A 24,447-nucleotide genomic window follows, 5' to 3' on the forward strand; every position below is an offset into this window, starting at 1 on the left:
TAAGGACATATTGAACAAAAGTTGTTCAGTTTATCGAGATCTATCGATTGATATCAAGAAATAGGCCTATGGTCCTAATGGCTCGCCTGTAGAGTCGATTTTTTGTCGATATCGGTCGATCTCAATAACTTTTTACAGGTAAATATTTTGTAAAGACATATAGAACTAAAGTTGTTGAGTCTATAGAGGGCTAACAAATGACATCAAGAAATAGGCCTGCGGGCCTTATGGCTCGCCTGGAGAGTCGAATTTCAAACGAATTTCACCGCAACTTTGCTTCAGAAGCTTATGATATGAAAACTTGATTATATCTAAAGTGTCTTAAAGTCGGAAACTAAATTGGGACTCATTTGTCTTCTTTCTTTTTTTTTAACTCCGAGTGCATCAACAAATCGGACGGAAGACCTACTCGTTGCTCGCAACGAGATCGTGTCTAGTTATTATTATTATTCTTTTTCTCCGGTACTTTTTTGTCCGGTAGTGTTCTCAGAAACTACAAAAGGGATTGATATGAAACTCTCCAGGATGATAGTATAGCGTTTGTAGATGTGCATAGTGATAGTCATTTTGTCTGCACGTGCATGCACGCGCGCGCACGTGCATGCACGCGCGCGCACGTGCATTGCAATTTTGGTACAAAAAATGGAAAATCAGAATATTGAAGGAAGCGATATAAAACCTAAATAGGATGGTAGTATATGATTTGTACATATGAAAAATAATAGTTATTTTGTCACCACGTGCACGCATGCGCGTGCACGCGAATTACAAAATTTGTACACTAACTTTGGAATCAGTCTAACTTTTTTGTTGTTCATTGAAATGGCTTGAAATTCATATCATAGGTAGATATTGAGACCCTTAACTGATTTGCATGGTCAAAATTACCAATTTGCACGCGCATGCACGTGCGCTTCATTTTGATTGGATAATACTAAAACGTTTGTAACTATCTTATTTATGAAGCGAATGAGATGATATTCACAGCATAAGTAGACAATATGTGTATCTATATATTGGTGTAATAAAAAAATGCCAACGTACACGCGCATGCGCGTGCAACGTTTTTTAAATGTTCAATTTTTAAAGGACGACAAGGTTTTTGTTTTTCATCAAATTCTATTGATATTAATGGTTTAGATGTGTCTTGGTACTCCTTACAAATTGCTGTGGTTAGAATTACTGCTCAGCACGTGTATGCACGTGTACTGAATTCTGATCGGACGATTTTAAAATCGCTATAACTTTCTTATATTTGGTGGAAACGTTATGAAATTCATACTGTGGGTATATGATACAAATGCCTGTTGAACGACATCAACAAAAATTCGGAATCGTACACGCGTGCGCGTGCATGCACGTGCAACACTTTCTTTCATTTCTTGGTACTGAAATGACCATATTGAATGCACTACATGTAATTAAAGACTAAAATAAAATGATTTTTTACTATAGATTTAAAAGAACATCACTTTTTAATTGGGGGAGGTTTGGGGAACATATGTAACGGTCCCCGTTACAATTAGAACTAGTTCAAATTACATTTCCCCACATCTGCTTGTTAACACATAGGTCGGAAATTACAAATGTAACGACTATGTGAACAATCGGTTATAAGTCAAATATAACCTAACGTTATTATGGTGCATGTTGTACCAGTAAATTTTATATCTTGGAAAGATTACAAGTCAGTTGCGCTTTTTTTTTTTAATTCCCCGTTTTAATTTATAACGTATTCTACCACAGTTATAGCAAAGATCAAAGGAATGCCGTAGTCATTATTCTGCGATATACCTTCATACGCAATATCTGGAATTGATACACATCTCACTTGCAATGCGCATGTCTATTTCATGGTGTTAATCAGACTAGACGTTGTGTATTGTTTTGAAAGTAAGTTAAAGATCAATCACGAAATGAATACACACATGTATATCATTTAATTTTACATGTCACACGCTCTTTCATTGGTTGAAAAATTAGTGTTATGTCGTATCCAATAAAACAAACATACCGTAACGCGGGTACGTTAATGCAGGTTATGAAAATCGATACTGGGAAATTATCCGCGAAACAATGTGACGTCATAATTGAAATAAGTACATGTATATCACGAAGCATATATTAAATTCCAATTTTATTTTATGTAAGTTTTATATATGCATAAAATAAACCATGCAGCTACTAAGATCCAAAGAAATATGAAATGTTATACTGCTGTCTGATCAATATGAAAGTAAACTGATGACGTCATAACTATACATCGATTGACGTTGACACATGCAAAGAATTTGTTAAAGTGTGCCATATAAATATCAACAAAATGTGGAGTATTTGAAAATATATGACACGGGATATATGGACTATATATGTAAAACGGAGAATTTATTGATATTATGAAGGTATGTTGATTTCATTCATTGACAATTTTGTTTAACAGGGAAAACATTCCATTTAGCATGTTGATCCGATTTTCCTCTGTCACACACTGAAATAAAACTGCAATAGTAGCACTCTATGCCGCATACTTTTAGAGATTTTTTATACACCGTGTGAAAGGTCATAAACTAATGTACACGGGAATTACTGAGAGAATCGTCTGTTATGAAAATTTGAAAGAAAACTGCAATACATCAGTGCTAAATATAAAACATGAGGCAGAAGGTTTCGTGTTTAAATATTTAATAATAATTTCTTACTGAAAGTGGTAGGATTCTATCGGCAATCTTGATAAATTATGTGTGTTTTACCGTCATTATCGCCAGTTAGAGGTAGTGTGTTACTTTTCCATTTTCTATTAAGGTACATCCGTGATCTTTTTATAATAGTCATGCAATGACGTCATACGGAAGCGCATGTGTGTCATATTGTTATGATACAAAATGTTTATCATGTAAACAACCAAAATAGTTTTCAAAATGTAGTAGGTCCCCGTATCTGTGGAGGACAGATTTTAAAAAATGATGCAGTTTACGTGCATAAATGGAGTATGGCCTGCCTTAACATACCGCGACCTACTTTCTATTAGATGATGGGGATTCCTCGGGATGCTTTGAAAATATGTATAGATCTATTTATAGATTGGGAATCCTTAAAAGAAAAAATTAACAATTTTATCGATCTGTATAAATTTATTCAACAAAAGCAAACAAAGGTCCAATATAAATAAACAATTAATTATCCAAAACGAAATAAACATGGCTTATTTGAGGACGCAAAATAACACACTTCTGCTTCTGCAATTCTGAGAGTCAAATACTTAACCGAGGATGACAACCCTGCGACAACTTCCTCATGTTACAATCCCGAATGCCAAATATTGACTCAGAGTGACTGTAATATTCAAGCTCTTAACAACGATGGTTTCGAACTCCGGCGTAATATGTTTATGAGTGGGCATTGCAAAGAGGCTTCCGTGTGACGTTACAACAGCAGTGACGCCTTAACAACTCACTGGTAAATTCGGGAAACCTTCTGTAACACTCACTTGTCCACATGGAAATCATAAAAACCCTTGAAAGAAACCTACCACCTGTCTGGTGTCTGATCTCATCCCACATTATGATCATGTCCCACGCTTGTTGTTAGTCCCGATATTATTTCAGTTCCACTCAACAAAATTCCAGCAATTTTCTCTCCACAGGACTTATCTCTAACTCTAATTGTGAAAGGGACTTTCAAAATGATTTAATTTTATTTGCAACACACAATTTGATTGGCTGAGCACACTGAAAAAATTAGTTTATAATGTAACTTGGTATGGGGACACGCCCTCTTGACAATCCAGACGGCACTACTTTCTTTTTTGTTTTACATCGTAGTACCGTTACGTTTTAGGCCTTCTACAAAACATATAATCAACGGAACAAAACGTGCACAATAAAATACCTTTGCTTGACTTTTTCTCGATGTTAGGCGTATTTTTTCACTTGTAAGTACACAAAACATTAATGGTAAATACACGATACCAACTCTGATACAACGATATGATTTGCGAAATAATGGTAGACATATATGAAGTACTTGCAACTTTGCTGTTTCATTATAAAATATATTTTCACCAAGGGGATTACTTGATCCGCCTATCAAAGCCTATAATACGTCATGTATTACAAAATGTACCAGATGACGTCACGCCAAATCCATTGACATGTGGATCGCAGTTACATTTGAACCTACCTCCAATTTGCAACATCCCATATAGAATCGAGCTTTAGAATAGGTCCTCATTACCCCTTGCTTGTCATAAGAGGCAACTAAATGGGGCGGTCCTTCGGATGATACCGCAAAATTTAAAAAAAAAAACAACCGAGGCTCTTTGTCACAGCAGGTGACCCCTCGTTGCTCAAAGGCCGTAAGCGCCGAATATAGGCAGTCTCCATATGAGTGAAAAATTCTCGAGAGGGACGTTAAACAATATTCATTCCAATTTGCAAGTTGATGTCAGAAATTTAACCTCGTATACTGAACATGACTGAGAATTTGTTAACTAGAAATGACGTGCAGTTTATTGAATGAATTCACTAAACACGTAACATTTTCGTAAATCATATATATAACATATTTGTGATTGTGATTTGTAATTTTTTAACATGCCAATTTTATAGACGATTCACTATGAAAATTCATTTGAGTAATTATTACTTTCTTACACTTCTAAGAACTTGTGTCATTCATGAAACGATGTAATATTTTAAAACAAACGACACGTGAAGTTACTCGCGTCAGTTTCCGTCTTTGTATATGACCTTGGTCTCAGCAACCCGCTTATGCTCTGCAATCATCGTTCCCATGTCCGTTTATACGACGCAATGGCGGTTTATAAGAAACTCTCATTGTAGGTATGTTCTCAAACAATATTCCCTTATTTATTTTTCTGAATTTTTCTTCCGATATTGGGGATTATATTAGTTGGGTGTTATTTGGTGCATAATTGGATAGTTGAAAAAATACCGCCAGTTGCAGCTTGTATTGCTTTAAACTATCTAGTGTATATCAATATCATCATTACAGTTCTAAAATTCAAAATGAATAATTTCCCTTCGACAATTTTCAATAGATACAAAATCACAAAGATGTTGACATACAGACAGACAGACAAGGTAATATGACCCAGAATTTGTAGGTGTCTTCCTCTTTCTTATTGTAGAGTGTTTTCTGCAGTTTGGAAACTGTACGGTGGAAACTCTTCGAGTTACAGCGTCAGAGCAATAATGCTGACGGACAGATTGATTGATTAAATATTGTTTAACGTCCCTCTCGAGAATATTTCACTCATATGTAGACGCCACCACAGGACGGACAATATGATTACTATAGCGCTCCCGCATTCCATTCGGTGCCCTAATAAACCTCCCAAATATTATTATACCCCCCGAACGAAGCTCAGGGAGTTATATAGGAATCACTCTGTCTGTGCAGATTCGTGTCCGGGCCATAACTTCTTTCTTCTTTGACATAGGCATACCATATTTGGCACACAGGTGGATCACCATGAGACAATGTGTTTAGTACCTTCATGACCTCTATATGACCTTGACATCAAGGTCAAAATTAAAGGGTTTTTTTCCAATGGATTCGTGTCCGGGCCATAATTTCTTTGTTCTTTGACATAGGCATACCATATTTGACACATGAGTGTATCACCATGAGACGATGTGTCGGGTACCTTCATGACCTCTATATGACCTTGAACTTTGACCTCAAGGTCAAAATTGTTTATAGGGTTTTGACATAGTCATACCATAAGACATGGGTGTATCACCATGAGACTATGTGTCATGTACATTCATGAGCTTGACCTTTGATCTCAAGGTCAAAATTATAGGTTTATGCCATGGATTTGTGTTCGGACTATATCTTCCGTTTTCTTTTACAAAGGCATACCATATTTTTACACTCAGGAAAGAGGTAATTTAAATCTATTAACAACACCCTTTGGGAGATTGGGGTAAGCGGGGGGTATTCTCAGTGAGCATTGTTCACAGTACCTCTTGTTTATACAGCACAATGTTTGCTCAAGAAAATCTTTCTTTCTTTAAAATCAACTTGTTTTTGTGTTATTTTATGCATAAACAAAAAATAACTTTTATTTTGGCAGATAAGCGTGGTGGAAACGGAAATTATGCTGATACACATGAGAAACACAGTTCTATGTTGATGATGTGATATACAGCGAAGCTGTTACAATGTGATTATTCAAGTTCTTATGACATTTTTCTTTAAACTGTTCAGCACTCAAACTCAATAAATGAGTGCAATTAATGTCGCCATGAAATTACCAACATGATAATCAGCGGGATTGGAGTTAATATAGCAATATAAAGGTCGATTTATGTGCCTATAAAAAATACTAAAAGATCGAAGAAATTCGTTTATTTCATTAGACATATCTCAAAATAACATGTTCATTACTGTCGCCATTTTAATATTAACATTTACAAGAGGGATATTTGCTCGAATAACTAGTTTATGCGCGCTATATGTTCCCATATAATATTGTTCAGTTTTTCAAAGACAATGTGTTGGTTTCCAGGTTTGATAAAAAAATTTACAGCAAATTTCGAAGTAATGTTTGTTACACTAAAAATACCTTACCACAATATTTGTAAACTATTTCTTTGAAATGTAGAAAACCTGAATAATGATTGTTGATTCTCGAGAATTTTTCACTTATATGGAGACGTCACCTAGACCGGTGAAAGGCTTCAAAGTTAGGCCATTGAGCAGTGAGAGTTCTTTAGCGCGCCACATCTACTGTGACACAGGACATCCGTTTTTACGGTCATCTTCAAGGGCCTGTGACATTCACACCTGATGCCGAGCGTTTGGCGATGGAACTGTCACTAGTTTTAACGACATATGTCTGTCGCGGCCGGGATTCGAACTCCTACCTTCCGCATGCGGAGCGAACGCTCTACATATAGACCACCGCGGCGGTTCTGAATTATAACATTGTTAGACTGTTTTGTACAGTGTATTGATGAATGTCAGAATATTGAACAGAATTATTTTCATCTAGTCTTATCACTATGCAAACCAAAAATGTTTTGAGCCAAGATCTAAGACTGACTGTTATATTCGTTAATGCGAAATATGAGAACATATATGCATTCACAGTTTGAAATCCTCTACAAGTACATGAGTGTACTTGCTGCAATCAAAAATGGTCGTTGATATATATTTCTGTTTACCTAGGAGAATGATTGTGTGGTTTTAAAATGTTCATTACCGCATTTCAAGAAACTCTCGGTGAATTGAATTCTAGCTCGAACCCAAGATTATTTGTCATCGATAACGAGCATTGGAAAGCTTGATAATTTTTAATTAAATATGTGTTCCCGGTAACGGACATTTCCCGAAATGGATACATCTTTTGGTATGTTTCTATTCAGGTTTAATTGACGTTTCTATTATATGTTTTAAATGTTTAAACGGTTTCGATAAAATAAAAGTTTCAAATGAAAGTTTAAATTCAACCCTCTAAGCATCGTAACATACATTTCCCATCTGTAAAGAAAATAACAGTATCGATTTCCATTAGGCTACTAATGATGTGTCGCTGGTTTTTAGATATAATTTCTTTGTTATTAATCCAAAATAGACTGTATAATAGAAAACGTCTTATGCATCCAAGGAAATTTTAAAGTATACGTTTTTAAAGTTATTTGTATAAAATGTTTTACATGTATATATAATCTACATATATCTATTAATATCAATAATTGAAACTATAAATAGTATCAACCACAGTATTGATGAGCTGAACGTTAATTACATATGAGAGATCTTTTGAATATGTTCATAATCTTGAAATAAAAATTGTCAAATTATGAAATGTTCGTTACAATAGTGACAGTATTGTAGAGATATATTTGATTCATCAACGTGTTTTTAGGTCACCTGAATGAATTCAGGTGACCTATTGCTATCTGTTTTTGTCCGTCGTCGTGCGACGTGCATCGTGCGTCGTGCGTTAACATTTGAACATTTTCAGCTTCTTCTCTGAAACCCCTGAACCAATTTCAACCAATTTTGGCATATAGCATCTGTGGGTGGAGGGGAACAAAAATTGTGAAATTCGTGGTCCCTGCCCCCCTGGGGCCTGAGGGGTGGGGCAAAAACCATCAAAATGAGTGTAATTTAAAAAAATCTTCTTCTTTACTCCTGGACATCAAGAAGCCAAACTGTGGGCATAATTATAATGAGCGTTAAGCCCTCTACCAAAATTGTGAAATTCATGGCCCCTGGGGCAGGGGTTCTTGTGTTAGGGTGGGGCTCTATTGGTCATATAGTGAAAATGTAGAAATTCTTTGAAAATCTTCTTCTCTGTCTCTGGGTATTAAGTAGACAAACTAATAGCATGGTAATGATGAGCAAGGATGCCTCTTTATAACCCCCACAACAAGTTGTGGGAGGGTATACTGGAATCGGGCTGTCCGTCCGTCCGTCCGTCTGTAGACGCAATGGTTTCCGGGCTCTAAAGCATTATCCTCTCCACCTACCATCACCATATCATATATATGGACTACCCATGGGATGGAGATGTTCCCTATCGATTTTGGGGTCAAAAGGTCAAAGGTCAAGCACACTGGACATTGAAGTAGCAATATGGTTTCCGGGCTCTAAAGCGTTATCCTTTCCACCTACAGTCACCATATCATACATATGGACTACCCATGGGATGAAGATGTTCCCTATCGATTTTGGGGTCAAAAGGTCAAAGGTCATGCGCACTGGACATCGAAGTAGCAACACTCAGAAAAGAGATAGTTTATACCTATTACCAACACCCTTTGGGAGATTGGGTTAAGCGGGGAGTATTCTTAGTGAGCATTGCTCACAGTACCTCTTGTTAAAAATTGTGAAATTCATGGTCCCTGGATTAGAGGTTCTGGTGCTAGGGTGGAGCTCTATAAGTCATATAGTGAAAATGCATTATTTCTTTGAAAATCTTCTTCTCTGTCCTTGGGTATTAAGTAGACAAACCAATAGCATGGTTATGATGAGCAAGGATGCCTCTTTCAAAATTGTGAAATTCATGGCCCCTTGGTCAGGGGTTCTGGTATTAGGGTGGGGCCCTATTGATCATATAGTGAAAATGCATTTTATTTCTTTGAAAATCTTCTCCTCTGCTGCTGGGTATTAAGTAGACAAACTAATAGTATGATAATGATGATCAAGGATGCTTCTTTCAAAACTGAAATTTATGGCCCCTGGGTGAGGGGTTCTGGTGCAAAGGCGGGGCTGACCACATAGCTATTCAATGTTTCTTCCATCCAAAAGTAAGATTTTTATATTTAAACACAAACCTAATTCAAACATTGGAAGGTTGTTACATGATTCTCAGGTGACCTATAAAGCCCCTGGGCCTCTTGTATTTCATTTACATGGTGGATTTCTTTTTGGCATTGTGTAAATGAATAAGATCTTAGCAAAATTCAGCTTTAGTCTTTGTCTATTAAATATATGTTTCGTGTTCTCATTGTGATTCTCCGAATTCTCTGTCAGTGTACTGCTAATATTGGAGTTTTACGAAGACTTTTACAATTTTAAGGAATCGTCTCCAACTACAGAAATTGGACCGAAATGAATAAATGTATATAGACTGCTTCAGTTAAAAACACCAAAACCGACAATTATGTTTATTATTAGAGTATTGTAAACTCTATAGCAACTCTTATACTCTCTCTACATTCGTTCGACACTTTCGTAATGCACTACTCATTTTGACTTTTAATAAAATTAAATGTTAACTGCGAATGAGAAGCTGAGAAATGCATAAAGGGACCCAGATATTGCCATAAAAAGAAAAGATTACTGTATAACATAAACGTACCACAGCGCACTCAATGTACTCAGACGAATTGAAGTCATCCTGACATTTCTAAATAATGTGTCAGCATTCCTGAAAACTTAAAATTTCTCTATATATTACACCTTAGGTTTCTGTCCCCCAGGAACAAAGCAACCCCACCAACCCACACATACCTTTGGACGGCAGATCTATACTAGACCAATGACATTGGAGTTAAGCGCCCTTGGTAGTAAGTGGTCAGTAACAAAAGAGCTCGTACATATATGTGAAAAACATCTATTAAATCTTGGGGTGGATTGCCAGAAATTTTCCAGAAGATCAAAGGAGTGTTATAGGTTGTTGAGACCATGTTTAGCTAAAATCTTAGCCATGAAATGTGAGTAATTTCAAAAAACTTTGACGAACCATTGTTGATATGATTTCTGCTCACCCTGCTGATGTCGTTGGCGTTGTCGAATCAAACATTGATTTAAACTCTGATTGAAATAGTTTGTGTTATATGTGCTGAATGTAACTGGGTACTTATATAGACATACTGTATATTTGTGACATTGTGACCTTGATTTGTGTGATCAAAATGACCGAAAAAGCAGAAAACAAAAGGAATCTTAGTGACTTATCCAAGTCATTCTCGGATGTCGCGAGAACTCCTAAAAAACAGAGGGACGAGTCTGATCCTGAATTCCCCAGAATGACTACTTCTACCCCAGTGTCTCAACGTGTAAGATTCTCTGGGACACCTGAGACAGCTGGAGAGAATACAACTGATTTGATCTTGGATGTGACCACTAATACCGGGATTTCAATCAACCGTGATGATATTGTTAATTCGCATCGGGTAGGTGCACCCACCAACCGCCATAGGACACACACACCTAGACAGATCATCGCAAGGCTACGTTCAGCAGACCTGAAATTTAAACTAGTGAAATGCCATAAGAGTCTAAAACGAAATCCGGAGACAAAACATGTATCAATCAATGAAGACCTGACGAAACGTAGAGACAAAATATTATTCCTGTTCCGTCAGCTCTGTCGTGAACAACTGATTCTGCAGGCGTGGTCTTCCAACGGTAAAATTCGTATTAGAGATCACAGACAGAAAACTCACGTGACCTATGTCCGTTTGGTCATACCCCGGCGCCAACTGAGAGCTGAGTGTACCTATATATGATGTATATATTATGCCCAAGAAGTAAATACGACTACGTACAGTATTTTGAAATGTAATACCAATTATTTAGCTATATTATGTTTATAATATTACTACACTGATAATATTACTATACCGAAAACAAATACTTTCATACTCACAAGTTTTCCAGTTAAAACTTTACCTTAAAATTCATATGGCCTCAAATTTCAATTATTTTGTCCTCTTTTTTCTGCAATTCACCCCTCCTATTATCCTAACCTACATGTTTTGTATGCTTTATTTGCCATTGTTTTGCTGTTATTTGCATGAACTCATTTATGTTGAAATGTCTTGTATTACTACCAAGGTAGTACTGTACTCATGTTAATTGTTGCCTTGTATGTATTTGTGTTTTTTCTCTTTTTTCTTCCATACCATTTTGTTTACTTACAATCAAACCTTATGTGCAGTTTGTCATGCAACCATATTTGTATATTCTAGGTCTTCAGAAATACATGTCCTAATATTTAAACCCTCAACAGGAATATGATTGCAGCTACATATTTTCAAATTACATATACCACAACTTAGATAATGGGTAACTCCATTGAACAATTCCGAGCTGCAATCGGTCTTTTCTATTTATCAGGTAGAGGTACTTACAAAAGACAACGTTTTATTGTGTTACCGTTTTCATGTTTTATGCATTTCCTCAAACACATTTTAAAACTACTCACTAGTTGTTTGACATTCATTAAGCTTAGATCTGTGTTTATCAATTTTTTTCTTCAGTTTTTCATATTTGTTTTGTTAGCTTGCAGCGATATAGAGTTAAACCCGGGTCCTACTGCTGAAAATGTCTTTGACATATTACATCTGAATATCCGAAGTATTAGACACAAACTAGGTCATTTAAATTCTTTTGTTCATGACTTTGATATTTTATGTTTTTCTGAAACCCATCTAGATATTTCAGTGAGCAACGATAAATTACTTCTTGACGGCTTTAATAAAATAATTCGTAAAGATAGAAATTGTTTTGGAGACGGTGTTATGATATATTTGTCAAATCAAATACGCGCTACAAGACGCCCAGACTTTGAGCCCGTCGATCTTGAGTGTATATGAATAACAATACCTGTGTTTATCATCTTTGCTGTATTTATAGGCCTCCCAGTTCCGACAGCTCTTTTTGGTCCAAACTTTCGTGGAGTTTAGACACAGTTAGCGAATATTCCGACAAAATAATCATAGTAGGCGATTTAATGTAGATTTTCGTAATGCTCCATTATCACACAATATTCGTGAAATTATTTCAACTCATGGTCTAGTAAATAATATAACTGTCGCTACACGGAACCTGGCACTGCTTGACCCAATATTGACCTCTACAGAGATTCAATCGTGTGAATCGGGTATATTAAAAATCGAACCGACGATCAGTGATCATAGTGCCACATACATTTCCCTCTTTTCGAATATAAAGTACAATCGTGCATACACGTGTAAAGTATGGATTTATAAAAATGCTGCCTTGGTTTTTCTGGTCTCACATATTCTAACCCGTGTTATATTTAGAGTTACTCCCCCTTGACTGTAATTGATTAACTACCGCAGCCTCATTTTGGAGTTGGAATAAAAGCTGTGAAGCTGAGAACACGTGTTGGGTATTAGTGTTTCAGATTGGCCCTTCTTAATGCCTGAGGCCAGTCCATATTACGAACACAATTATTACATGGTGTCAGATCATCATCGGACCCTAGATAACACGGCTACAGAGGAAGATGTCGGATCTAACCGGACTTCCGATCCCCAGAATGGACTGGGATTCCAGTCTACAGTCGAGCTTATGTTCAAGGGACCGTTAGCGGCCAAAGACGAGCCTATTAAAGTCTCGTACCTATTATTATGGGTTGGCGAACGAGGACGAGAAATTGCAGATACCTGGACAGATATGAGTGAGACAGATAAGAAGAAATTGGTTCCCCAATACGAGATATTTCAGAAGCACGTGCAGCCAAAACTCAACCCCATTTTCGCCAGGTACAAATTTAATTTAACCAGTCAAGGAAACGACACAATTGAACAATTTCTAACAAGGTTAAAGACACTTGTCAAAGGCTGCAATTATACTGATCCGGAAGAAATGATCAGAGATCGTCTAGTTTTCGGTGTGTTGGAGGAGAAAGCACGTGAAAAACTCATAAACGCAGGATCAGACCTGACGCTAGACAAAGCCGTCCACATTCTACAAACATACGAATACAGCCAGATACAGTTGAAGACCATGAAAGGTGCGGTCGACGAAATACAGATGAAGGGCAAATTACATCGTACACAGTCCGGCAGTAATCGTGGGAGACAAGCCAAGGAAACACGAAACGTCAACCCAGAAAAGCTTCATCCCTGCCCGATAACAATCGCGACAGACCACAGACGAAAGGCGCATCTGGCAGAGATCCACACAGATCTACGAGGTATCCTAACCCTACTGGTCAGTGCAAAAATTGCGGTTACGACCACAGCCAACAAGATCGCTGCCCAGCGAAAGGAAAGCAGTGTACAAAGTGCAAAAAATATAATCATTTTGCGAAAGTTTGTAAATCTATATATTCTCTTAATGTCAATGATGAGATGTACACACATTATGAGAAATCTGTAGATTCGAGTAGTTCAGATGAATTTGTTATTGATAGCATTTCAGATGTGTCAGAAATCACTTGTTCAAATGACCAAGCATTTTGTATATTGAAAGTTCACACTGGTACAATACCAAAGTCTGTCAGATTTAAGATCGATACTGGATCTCAGGTCAATATCATGCCTAAGAGAGTGTTTGATGCACTTAAGCTTTCAGAAGATCAGAATGTAGAGATCATACCTAGTAGTGCCAATCTTACTGCCTACAATAGTCAGCCAATTAGCTCGTTAGGTTGTTGTACTTTGAAATGTACTTACAAAGAGAAGTCTATGTTTGTCAAGTTTCATGTTATTGACACATGTTCAGCTGCTATATTAGGTCTGAAAGATTGTTTAACATTTAAGTTGATCAAACTTGTATATGCATGTAACACCACTAGTCAAGTACCCACCAACAATCCCAGGGCCACACCCCAGGATAAAGGACCTGCCCCAGAACCCCTCTCAAAACACAACTCTATCCACAGCACTGGGACCCCTAGCCCTATAAAGCGGGACCACACCCCCTCAACAAGGATCCTCTCAAAAGACAAAAGTTTTGTCAGAGTATGGAGACATATTTGAAGGAATTGGGAAATTTCCGGGGGAATGCACCATCCAAATTGATCCTTCAGTAGCCCCAGTAATTCACCCCCCACGTAAGGTACCCCTTGCCCTTCACGAGAAACTTTCACAGGAACTAACACGTATGGAGTCAGAGGACATAATAGCAAAAGTCACAGAGCCAACCCAGTGGGTAAACTCGCTCGTTGTAGTTGAGACTTGTAGTAAGCTCAGGGTATGTTTAGACCCCAGGGACCTTAACAAAGCAATACAAAGACCCCACTACCCCATGAGAACCTTAGAAGATGCTCTCCCAGAACTTACAGGTGCAAAAGTATTCACCAAGCTTGACCTTCGTTGCGGTTATTGGACAATTCCCTTATCCACGGAATCTTCATATTTAACCACTTTTAATACCCCATTTGGGAGGTATAAATACTTGAGACTACCATTTGGGTTGAAATCATCACAGGATGAATTTCAAAGAAAGGTCGACGAATGTTTTGAGGGTATATCTGGTGTCATTGTCCTTGTTGATGACATACTTGTCTATGGTCAAACCCGAGCAGAGCATGATCAAGCTCTTCGTAAGGTCTTGGCAAAAGCAAGACAAACAGGTCTCAAATTCAACAAAGATAAGCTGCATGTAGCAGTTGACAAGGTCAAATATTTCGGTCACATTCTTACCTCGAGTGGAATTGAACCTGACCCGGAAAAAGTGGCTGCTATTCGAGACATGCCACCCCCTTCCAGCAAAGCCGAGCTCCAGACTGTTCTCGGAATGATGACCTACTTATCTAAGTTTGCCCCTAATTTGTCCAACATTACCAGCCCCATGCGTAAACTTCTCGCACAATATACACAGTTTGCATGGGACGAACCCCAGAAAAGAGCATTTGACGAGGTCAAAAGCATTTTAACCGCTAGCCCTGGTCCAATTCTTAGATATTTTGACCCATCTAAGCCAATAGTACTCCAAGTTGATGCTTCAAAACATGGCCTTGGCGCAGCCCTAATACAGGAAGGCAAGCTTATTGCATATGCCTCAAAATCTTTGACCCCTAGCGAATGTGATTACGCCCAAATAGAGAAGGAGCTCTTTGCAATTGTTTTCGGATGCAAGCGCTTTCACCATTATATTTATGGTCGCAATATCACTGTCCAATCAGATCATAAGCCACTTGTTCCAATCTTTAAGAAACCCCTTTATACTGCCCCTCCCCGTCTCCAAAGGATGCTGTTACAACTAGGCAATTATGAGCTTGTTGTCATCGATATACCAGGCACTAAGATTCCACTGGCCGACACGCTGTCTCGCAAACATTTGCCAAACAGTTACCCACAGTACTCAAAGGGCATGGACTCTCATGTTCATAGCATCATTAGTAGGGTACCCATCACAAGCCGTAGGTTAGATGATATTCGCATCGCAACTGCAAATGACCTGGACCTCCAAACCTTAATCAAGACCATTCTGAATGGCTGGCCTCCTGAAAGGAAGTCGTGTGACTCCTCTCTTATAGAATTTTGGAACTACAGAGATGAATTGTCCTACATAGATGGACTTGTGCTAAAAGGTCATAAGATTCTTATCCCAAGGTCACTCTGTAACCAAATACTAGACAGCCTCCACATAGGTCATGCAGGCGTCGAGAAGACCCTCCGTAGAGCTCGTACTGCCCTATTTTGGCCCGGTCTCCATACTGATGTACAAAAACTTGTATCTAGTTGCCCACAGTGTTTGTCTTATAGAAATTCAAACCCCAAAGAACCCCTTAACCCCCACCCAAAACCTGACTACCCTTGGCAAGTAGTTGCCACAGACTTGTTCCAATGGGACGAGAAGGATTATTTGATTGTAGTAGATTACTACAGCCGTTACTTTGAGGTGACCCACCTTAATACAACCACTAGTAAATCCATTGTAAAGCAAATGAAGTAAATCTTCTCAAGATTTGGCATATCCGAAAAAGTAGTGTCTGACAATGGGCCCCAATACAGCTCTTCGGAATTCACCAACTTTGCTTCAGATTATGGGTTTAACCATGATACTTCCAGTCCAAAATACCCTCAATCAAATGGACTAGCCGAAAGAACTGTCCAAACTATCAAAAGAATATTTCAGAAGTCTAAGGGTAACAAAAGCGACCCCCACCTAGGGATCTTGGAATATCGAAACACACCCATCGACAACTTAGGTTACTCCCCTGCTGAGTTATTGCAAGGTCGACAGCTTAGGTCAATATTACCTGTACTGCCCTCCCAGCTTACCCCAAAGGTTCTAGACCATCATAAGGTTGCTGTAAATATGCAGAACAGTAAGGATAAGACCTCAAAGACTTACAATAGGTCAAGCCATGAGTTGTTGCCATTAACTGAAGGTGAAAATATTCGATTTCAGCAGGATTCCAAGTTATGGAAACCTGGCCACATAATAAGTCGCCTGAATGACCGTAGCTATCTTGTAAAAGCCCAAACTGGTACTAGTTTCAGGCGCAATAGACGTCACATTATTAAATCGAATGAGAAATCCCAAAACCTGTCTGAACCCGAGTTAATCCTGAATGCTGAGGACCCCATGCCATTGCCCACTCCTACACCCCACACCACAACTATGGATAATGCACAACCCCCAGAGAAATCCATGGCAGTCAACTCCGATAACACAGCTCCTATGCCATATGTCACTAGAAGTGGTAGAGTCAGCAAACCAAAACAAATTGTTGATGTGTAATTCATTTATTTTCAGTGATGTACATTCGTTGGACATTGTCTCTTGTGGTTTGGATTAGACATTATATAATACCATCCACCACTGTTTTGTATAATACTTTATTCTGGTAACCATTACTTTGTTATTATATTGTATCATTATAATTGTGTTAAGAAGGGAGATGTTATATTTAGAGTTACTCCCCCCTTGACTGTAATTGATTAACTACCGCAGCCTCATTTTGGAGTTGGAATAAAAGCTGTGAAGCTGAGAACACGTGTTGGGTATTAGTGTTTCAGATTGGCCCTTCTTAGTGTCTGAGGCCAGTCCATATTACGAACACAATTATTACAACCCGGACCCCCACGGGGTACGGCATTTAGGACAAGCACATTTCGAATGCTTATATCGATAATGTATAGTATGTATCAGTATAAATGGGAATAATCGGGTTTTGTGGGGGCGAAATTTTCATGTTTCGAGCAATTTAAACTTGTATTTGTAGATCTGCTTCTTTTATCATACTTGATTCTAACGATCCAGCGCACTCGGGTTAATCGGCGATGACCGGCGACATACTTGATTGTGAGCCGGAATTCCGCACGCATCCCGCCGGGTAAGCCAATTGAGCCGAAATTTTTTGATAGGCGATAGCCGAAATTGAACCGAAATAAATACATGTATATAGACTGCTTCAGGAAAAACACCAAAACAGACAATTATGTTTATTATTAGAGTATTGTAAACTCTTTAGCAACTCTTATTCTCACTACATTCGTTCGACAATTTCGCAATGCACTACTCATTTTGACTGTTACTTAAGTTAAATGTTAACTATTCACTGGCACTTTGGAATCAGTTGTTTCCTGTCAAAAGTATCTACATTATGTTTTCTTGCCTTTCTATTCTTCTTTCCCTCTTTTCTTTTCTTATAATGAATGTTGCAAATTTTTGAATTACTGTTTATGGATAAAACACTCAAAAATTATCATGAATACAATCTATCTAAAACATCTAACTGTAAATTGTCAGGGTCTTGGTGACTATAAGAAACGCAGAGATATTCTGAATTATTTTCACCAAAAAACAACTTCAATATTTATTCCTGCAAGACACCCATTTTTCAAAAGATGAAGAGAGAATTATACTTTCACAGTGGGGATGTAAACGAATATCCAATTCATGCCAATCAAACTCTCGGGGTGTTGCAATCCTATTCAAAAATAATTTTGAATTTCAAATAAAAAACACAGTGATAGACAATGAAGGAAACTTCATAATTGCAGAAATCATAATTGAAGAAAAACAATTTACATTAATAAATGTTTATGGCCCAAATGCGGATCAACCCCAATTCTACTGTAACCTATTTAAAAAACTAGAACCATTATCGAATGATCAGAACATCATTATGACAGGAGACTTCAACTTAGTGATGGATAAAAAACTAGATACAATGAACTACAAAAACTTAAACAACCCCAAAGCCCGTATGGAATTTATCCATCTTATGGAGAATCAAAATTTATGTGACATTTTTCGAGTCATAAATCCTGACGAATTGAAATACACTTGGAGAAAAAAATGGAACCAAACCTCTTTTGAACTCTTAGGAATAAATTTCTCTATAAACCTTGACGAAATGATAAATATGAATTACAACAAAAAGCTAGAAAACATACACAAAATACTTGTTCAATGGAAAGCAAGAAAATTAACCCCGATTGGCAAAATTGCTGTCATCAAAACACTAATTGTGCCAAAAATGAACCATTTGATATTAATTATACCGAACCCTTCTGATGAATTTATTAAGAAATTTGAAAAACAAAACTATTTGAATTTCTCTGGGATGGTAAAAAAGAGAAAATAAAAAGGAACACAATTATACAAGATTACAAAGATGGTGGTTTAAAAATGATAGATTGCACCAACTTTATCATTGCACTTAAGTCTAGTTGGATCAGAAAATTAATCACAGCTCATAATTCTAAATGGAAAATGTTGTTTGAAACTGAGTTTGGAATTTCAATTTCAGGCGTTCTGAACTTTGGCTCAAATCACTTGTTAAAACAAAAAACAAGTGACAAATTTTGGATCGATACTCTGCAAAGCTGGATTGATATAAGTAATGCAGAAAAATATACATGTAATCGTCAAAATATTGCATGTAATCATCTGTGGTATAACCCAGATCTAAAAATTGATGAATTAGAAATACCCTGTAAAGAGTTCTTGAAGGATAATATAATACACATTGGTGACGTATATAATATGGGCAATTCATTTATGTCATTTACAGAATCTAAAAAGATGTCTACAGGAAAAGTAAACTTCCTCCAGTTTTCAGGTATTGTTACAGCAATAAAGAAATGCATACAACAGAACAATAAGATTATTGTAAAAGATTACAATATTAGATATCCCTCTACTATTGAACTAATATTCACATCTAGGAAAGGTTGTCAAGCTATGTATAATGTCCTTATCTCAAAGAAAAATATCCAACTCTGAAAATAAATGGATTGAAAATGGTTTCAATTTAAGCAGAAAAGAATGGGATACTATTTATATACTTAATTTTAAAACAACTGCAGAAACAAAATTTCAGTGGTTTCAATTCCAAATGCTTCACATAGTATCTGCTACAAACTACTACCTGAATATATGTGGTATCAAAGACTCTACGCTATGCTCTTACTGCAATCAATTGCCAGAGACATTAGATCATTTGTTTTCAGAATGTTTTTCAATAAAAGATCTTTGGTTTGAGGTAGAACATTGGTTAAAGTCTACATTAGATATTGATATAAACACACGTAGAAATTCACTTTTGTTTGGTAAATTGAATAATGTTAGAATACACCGTCTTGAAAATCTTATAATTCTATATTAAATACTGTATTTATACAAACAAGTTTACCCCTTCAAAGAGGTTGAGCTTTGAGGCCCTAAAAAAGAATGTAATTAGTCGATTATATGTTGAAAAATTTATTTTACTTAAAACTGTAAGTCCAACGAGTTTAACAAATGTTTGAAAAATGCCTTCCCAAATTGAACATTCATTATAAGCTATCTCTCTATGTGTGTTACATCTCTTCAAATGACTCTTCCTTCCTTTCAAACTCTTATCTCTAAACTGTCTTCTTTTCTTCTTTATAAAAAACCGCCCAAAACTTTCACACACATATATATATATATATATATATATATATATATATATATATATATATATATATATATGAATCATTTATATAACTGACAATAATTTATTATATATGTATTAATGTCTGTATGTACATGTGTGTATACGTATATATGTACATGTATGTATATGTTATTGTTTGCTTTTGTAAAAATATTGTGAATATGAAGGTTAATAAAAAATATATTTAAAAAAAGAGTTAAATGTTAACTGCGAATGAGAAGCTGAGAAATGCAAAAAGGGACCCAGAAAATTGCCATAAAAAAGAAAAGATGACTGTATAGCATAAGCGTACCACAGCGCACTCAATGTAATCAGACGAACTCAAGTTATTCTGACATTTCTAAATAATGTGTCAACAGTCCTGAAAACTTAAAAGTTTTCTATATATTACATCTTGGGTTTCTTCACCCACCCACGCATACATATGGACGGCAGCTCTATACTAGAATCAAAATTTGAGGAGGAAGGCTTGTCGAGATATATTTTGTCATAGCTCCCCCTAATTAAAAATACAAACAATGTATGTCTTGGTACACCTCTCTTTCGTGTCGAAACTCTAGGTCTAAATGTGAAGACAATCAACACGTGATGTGTATACAATATTGTATACATGTATATTAAGATACACTGTAGAATCAACGATATTTGTGGTAATTCAGTTTTCCTTGATTTAGGGTTTCCCCTTTTTTCCACAATATCTGAACACCCCAAGTTTGAATAACACACACACACACATGAAAGATGAAAATAATGAACAGCGATCAATCTCACAACTTCCACAAGGAAAATAAATAGTTGGGCATACACGGACCCATGGGCATACCAGAGGTGGGATCAGGTGGCCAGGAAGAGTAAGCATCCCGCCGACCGGTCATACTGGCCGTTAGCCATATGTCTTGATCAGGTAAACACATGTACCTTGAAAAGCTTAACTAAAAATGCAATACCAAACCCCGTTGGGATCCGGATGAGAATAGGTGAGACCAGAAAAACCAAGGCCCCGTGTCTCAACAGGTTTAGCACGATAAAGATCCTTCTCTGCAAAAAGGTCATAAGCGCAGAACATATGCCTAAATTTGAAGCCCTTCACCGGCAATGTTGGTGTCTTCATACGACTGGGAAATTCTCGATTCGGACGTTAAATGATATACAACAACTGATAGCCGTAAAAGTTTTGAATTTTGCAAATGCTAATCCCAATTTTTTTTCATATTTGGAGTTGGACCCTTTAAATCGTAAACGTCAGCCGTTGGTTGTAAAAATAAGACTCTTCTAGTATAACTCCAGTATTGACATTCTAATGTTAACAATGGTGACAAATTATTTCCCATATGGACAGAATATATTATTAAAACATATTAATAACGAATGCAAGTATTTTGCGCACATGCAATATAACCCAGAACTCTCTGATGATTAACTTTTACTAATGTACATATTCTATTGGGCAAAATCCCTTTTTTTATGCAATTTAAATTAATGAAAATGTTGGTGTTTGGATAATCATGAGGCTTCTATTTTTCCTCCTAAGTCCTAAGAGTTGGGAAATGTATAAAATTAAATCCCCGCATACACATGTAAGTTGATATATATAAGGTACAATTTATATAGGCATAATGCATCATAAATACTTAATCATGACATCAATATCATTATAACAAGAGAGAAAATGTTAAATATTGTATTGTCATAATTAGATACAAGGATAATATTATTATTGGACTAATTGTTGTTTGTGATTCCAAAATATGACAGTTTTCTACGGCATTATATAATTTATCAAATGTAGCCAAATCCAATTTGCAACTCGTAACCAGACGACAGAGACCAGTCAGTCCGAGGGCTAAATATTTTGTATTAAAACTATGCAACAGAACCCCTGAAATAGAATTAATTTTTAGAAATGTATGTCAAATATGACAATGAATATCACTAGTACCGAAGATTTGTCATATTCAAATAACGAAGGAATATACCTTTATAAATAATGCGTTTCCATGAGAATGGGAGAACTCTGAGGAAACACACAAGATCTTTCTCCGATTAATTTGCATACCACCATCTGGTGTATTTTTGCTAATTATAACTATTTACATGCCCAAGAGAAAGTTATTTGTATCACATATTGTCAAGGTGTGATTTACAATTATGAGCAGCAATTTCCGTCATTCAAAGTGCCGATTGCCGGTGTTATTTAGAGGGAAAGGCAACCCAGAAGATTTTTATATGATAAATGAAAGGGTTAATTATATGGTAAAGATTTGTCATACTATTCTGACATGTTTCATACCAATTGTTAGGCCGTTCTTGGCACACTGATTTTTACTACGGATAACTCCGTTTACCTGGTCAAGATACAGAGCTCACGGCGAGTGTGACCGGTCTACAGGGAATGCTTACTCCTCCTAGGCACCTGATCCCACCTCTAGTATATCCAGGGGTCCGCGTTTGCCCAACTCTCTATTTTGCATTGCTTATAGGTTATGATATTGATCACTGTTCGTTATCTTCACTTTTCATGACGTATTATGGATCCACCGTTGGGTTGCGAAATTCACAATTTTGGTATAACCTTTTTCTGTTTTCCCAAGTATGCCTTCAGTTTTTATATAAAAAAAATCGTCAAAATTAATGAAGTCTTTCAAATGATAAAGACATTTAATCACTATAGCCATTCTATTATGGCCCTAACCTGGTTCCAAACCCTGGGATAATGAAATTTACAATTTTAATAATTGACTACCTCTCTGAAAAATTCTTGGGTGAGGCGGAAAACATCAAAACAATCAATCAATCAATCAATCTTCTCACGTAGAACGTAGAATTGTTTTAATAAATTCTGCTTCATGTGAATATAAAAGAGGTCAGCTAACTAAGGAGCATACTTCGTGCCCATGGGAATTCCAACAGATCATCAAAGACCACGAAGATATTGTCAATGAGGTACTCTAGCATATTTTTATGCCCCCTTCAAAGAAGAGGAGCATATTGCTTTTCACCTGTCGGTCGGTAGCCCACATGTTGTCCGCGCAATATCTTGCGAACCATTCACTTGATCGTAATGATATTTGATATGTGGGTTGGTTAGGAGTAGAAGAGGACCCCTAATCTTTTTCAGGTCAAGCGTCAATCTACTCTTGATATAGGAAGACAATGTCCACTCAATATCTTGAGAACCCTTTGCTTGACAGACATCAAACTTGATAAACTGTTACATACCAAGGAGCGATGACCCATATTGATTTTGAGGTCACATGGCCAAACAGGACATATGAATATACTGACCACTCAATGTCTAGAGAACCCTTTGCTTGACAGACATCAAAATTGGTACACTGGCACATCTTCAGGAGAAAATGACTCCTATTGATTTTGAGGTCACATGGTCAAACTGGACATAGGAATGTACTGTCCCCTCCATATCTTGAGAACCCTTTGCTTGACAAACATCAAACTTAGTACACTGGTACATTTTTAGAAGATAACCCCTATTGATTTTGAGTTCAATGGTTAAACTGGACATAGTAATATACAGTACCAACCAGACACCAATAAATCATTTAGGCGACTTTAAACACATTTATTTCAATAACCCAGTCAAGAAATAAATATAATTATGCTACATAACTTTCAGAACCCAAGATGCACTTCACATGTATGAGATATTAAAAAAATAATAATGAATATCAGCAACAAATTGCCTGACAGAACATGGACCTTAATTGATTTTACGTTGTGAAATTGTGGTTATCAGACTTATAAACTCTGTAGGTATCTTTTTTCACTCGAATTCATGAACTATCATTTTGTTATAAATTCATGAAACAGTGTCACACAAGTATTTTGAATATGTGTTGTTTTCATGTATAATATATTGTTGTTGGTTTTTTTTAAAAATTACATTGTATGTCATTTATCTTCGATTTCGATTACCGTATTGACGCGCTCCAGCGATTATCGACAATGTTTATTGATAATCTCACTGTCGGCTTAGCTCATCCCACTAGTTATTTTAACCCCGCCTACTGGGACTGCTTTTCGGTTTGTTTACTGGGACAGTAAAACAGCGATCCCAACGGTCCCAGTGGGGCTGCTTTCTGTCAGGTTGGGTCTGGTTGGTAGTTGGTAGTTTATTCAAAGACTTGCGATTTATGAAGGTGCAGATCCGTGGAAGGAACAATGTGTGGGATGCCAACATAATTCCGCCAGAATCAAATTTATTTTTTAAGAATTATTCGCTTGATTGACACCAAACTTGGTATACTGGTACAGCATTACGAATAGATGACCCATATTGATTTGTTGGTCACATGGTCAATCCACTCCTGACA

General features: G+C 36.8%; 1 protein-coding gene across 4 annotated transcripts in view; it reads left to right on the forward strand.

The window, feature by feature from the left end:
* The window catches only part of LOC125677722 (uncharacterized), a 62,882-nt gene that overhangs the window by 37,353 nt on the left and 1,082 nt on the right, over window positions 1–24,447 (forward strand). Inside the window, exons 7-8 of one of the 4 annotated variants that reach the window (XM_056158011.1) lie at window positions 6,101–6,190; window positions 9,945–10,058. The exons of 2 other annotated variants lie outside the window; for them this stretch is intronic. In XM_056158011.1, coding sequence (XP_056013986.1) covers window positions 6,101–6,168 — 68 coding nt within the window. In that variant the 3' untranslated portion in view covers window positions 6,169–6,190; window positions 9,945–10,058. Of the gene's footprint in view, window positions 1–6,100; window positions 7,889–9,944; window positions 10,059–24,447 lie in introns of those variants that run through there. One more of the 4 variants, XM_048915874.2, reaches the window with a different exon arrangement.

Source organism: Ostrea edulis, chromosome 3, assembly GCF_947568905.1.
Source record: "Ostrea edulis chromosome 3, xbOstEdul1.1, whole genome shotgun sequence".
NCBI classification, from domain to species: domain Eukaryota; kingdom Metazoa; phylum Mollusca; class Bivalvia; order Ostreida; family Ostreidae; genus Ostrea; species Ostrea edulis.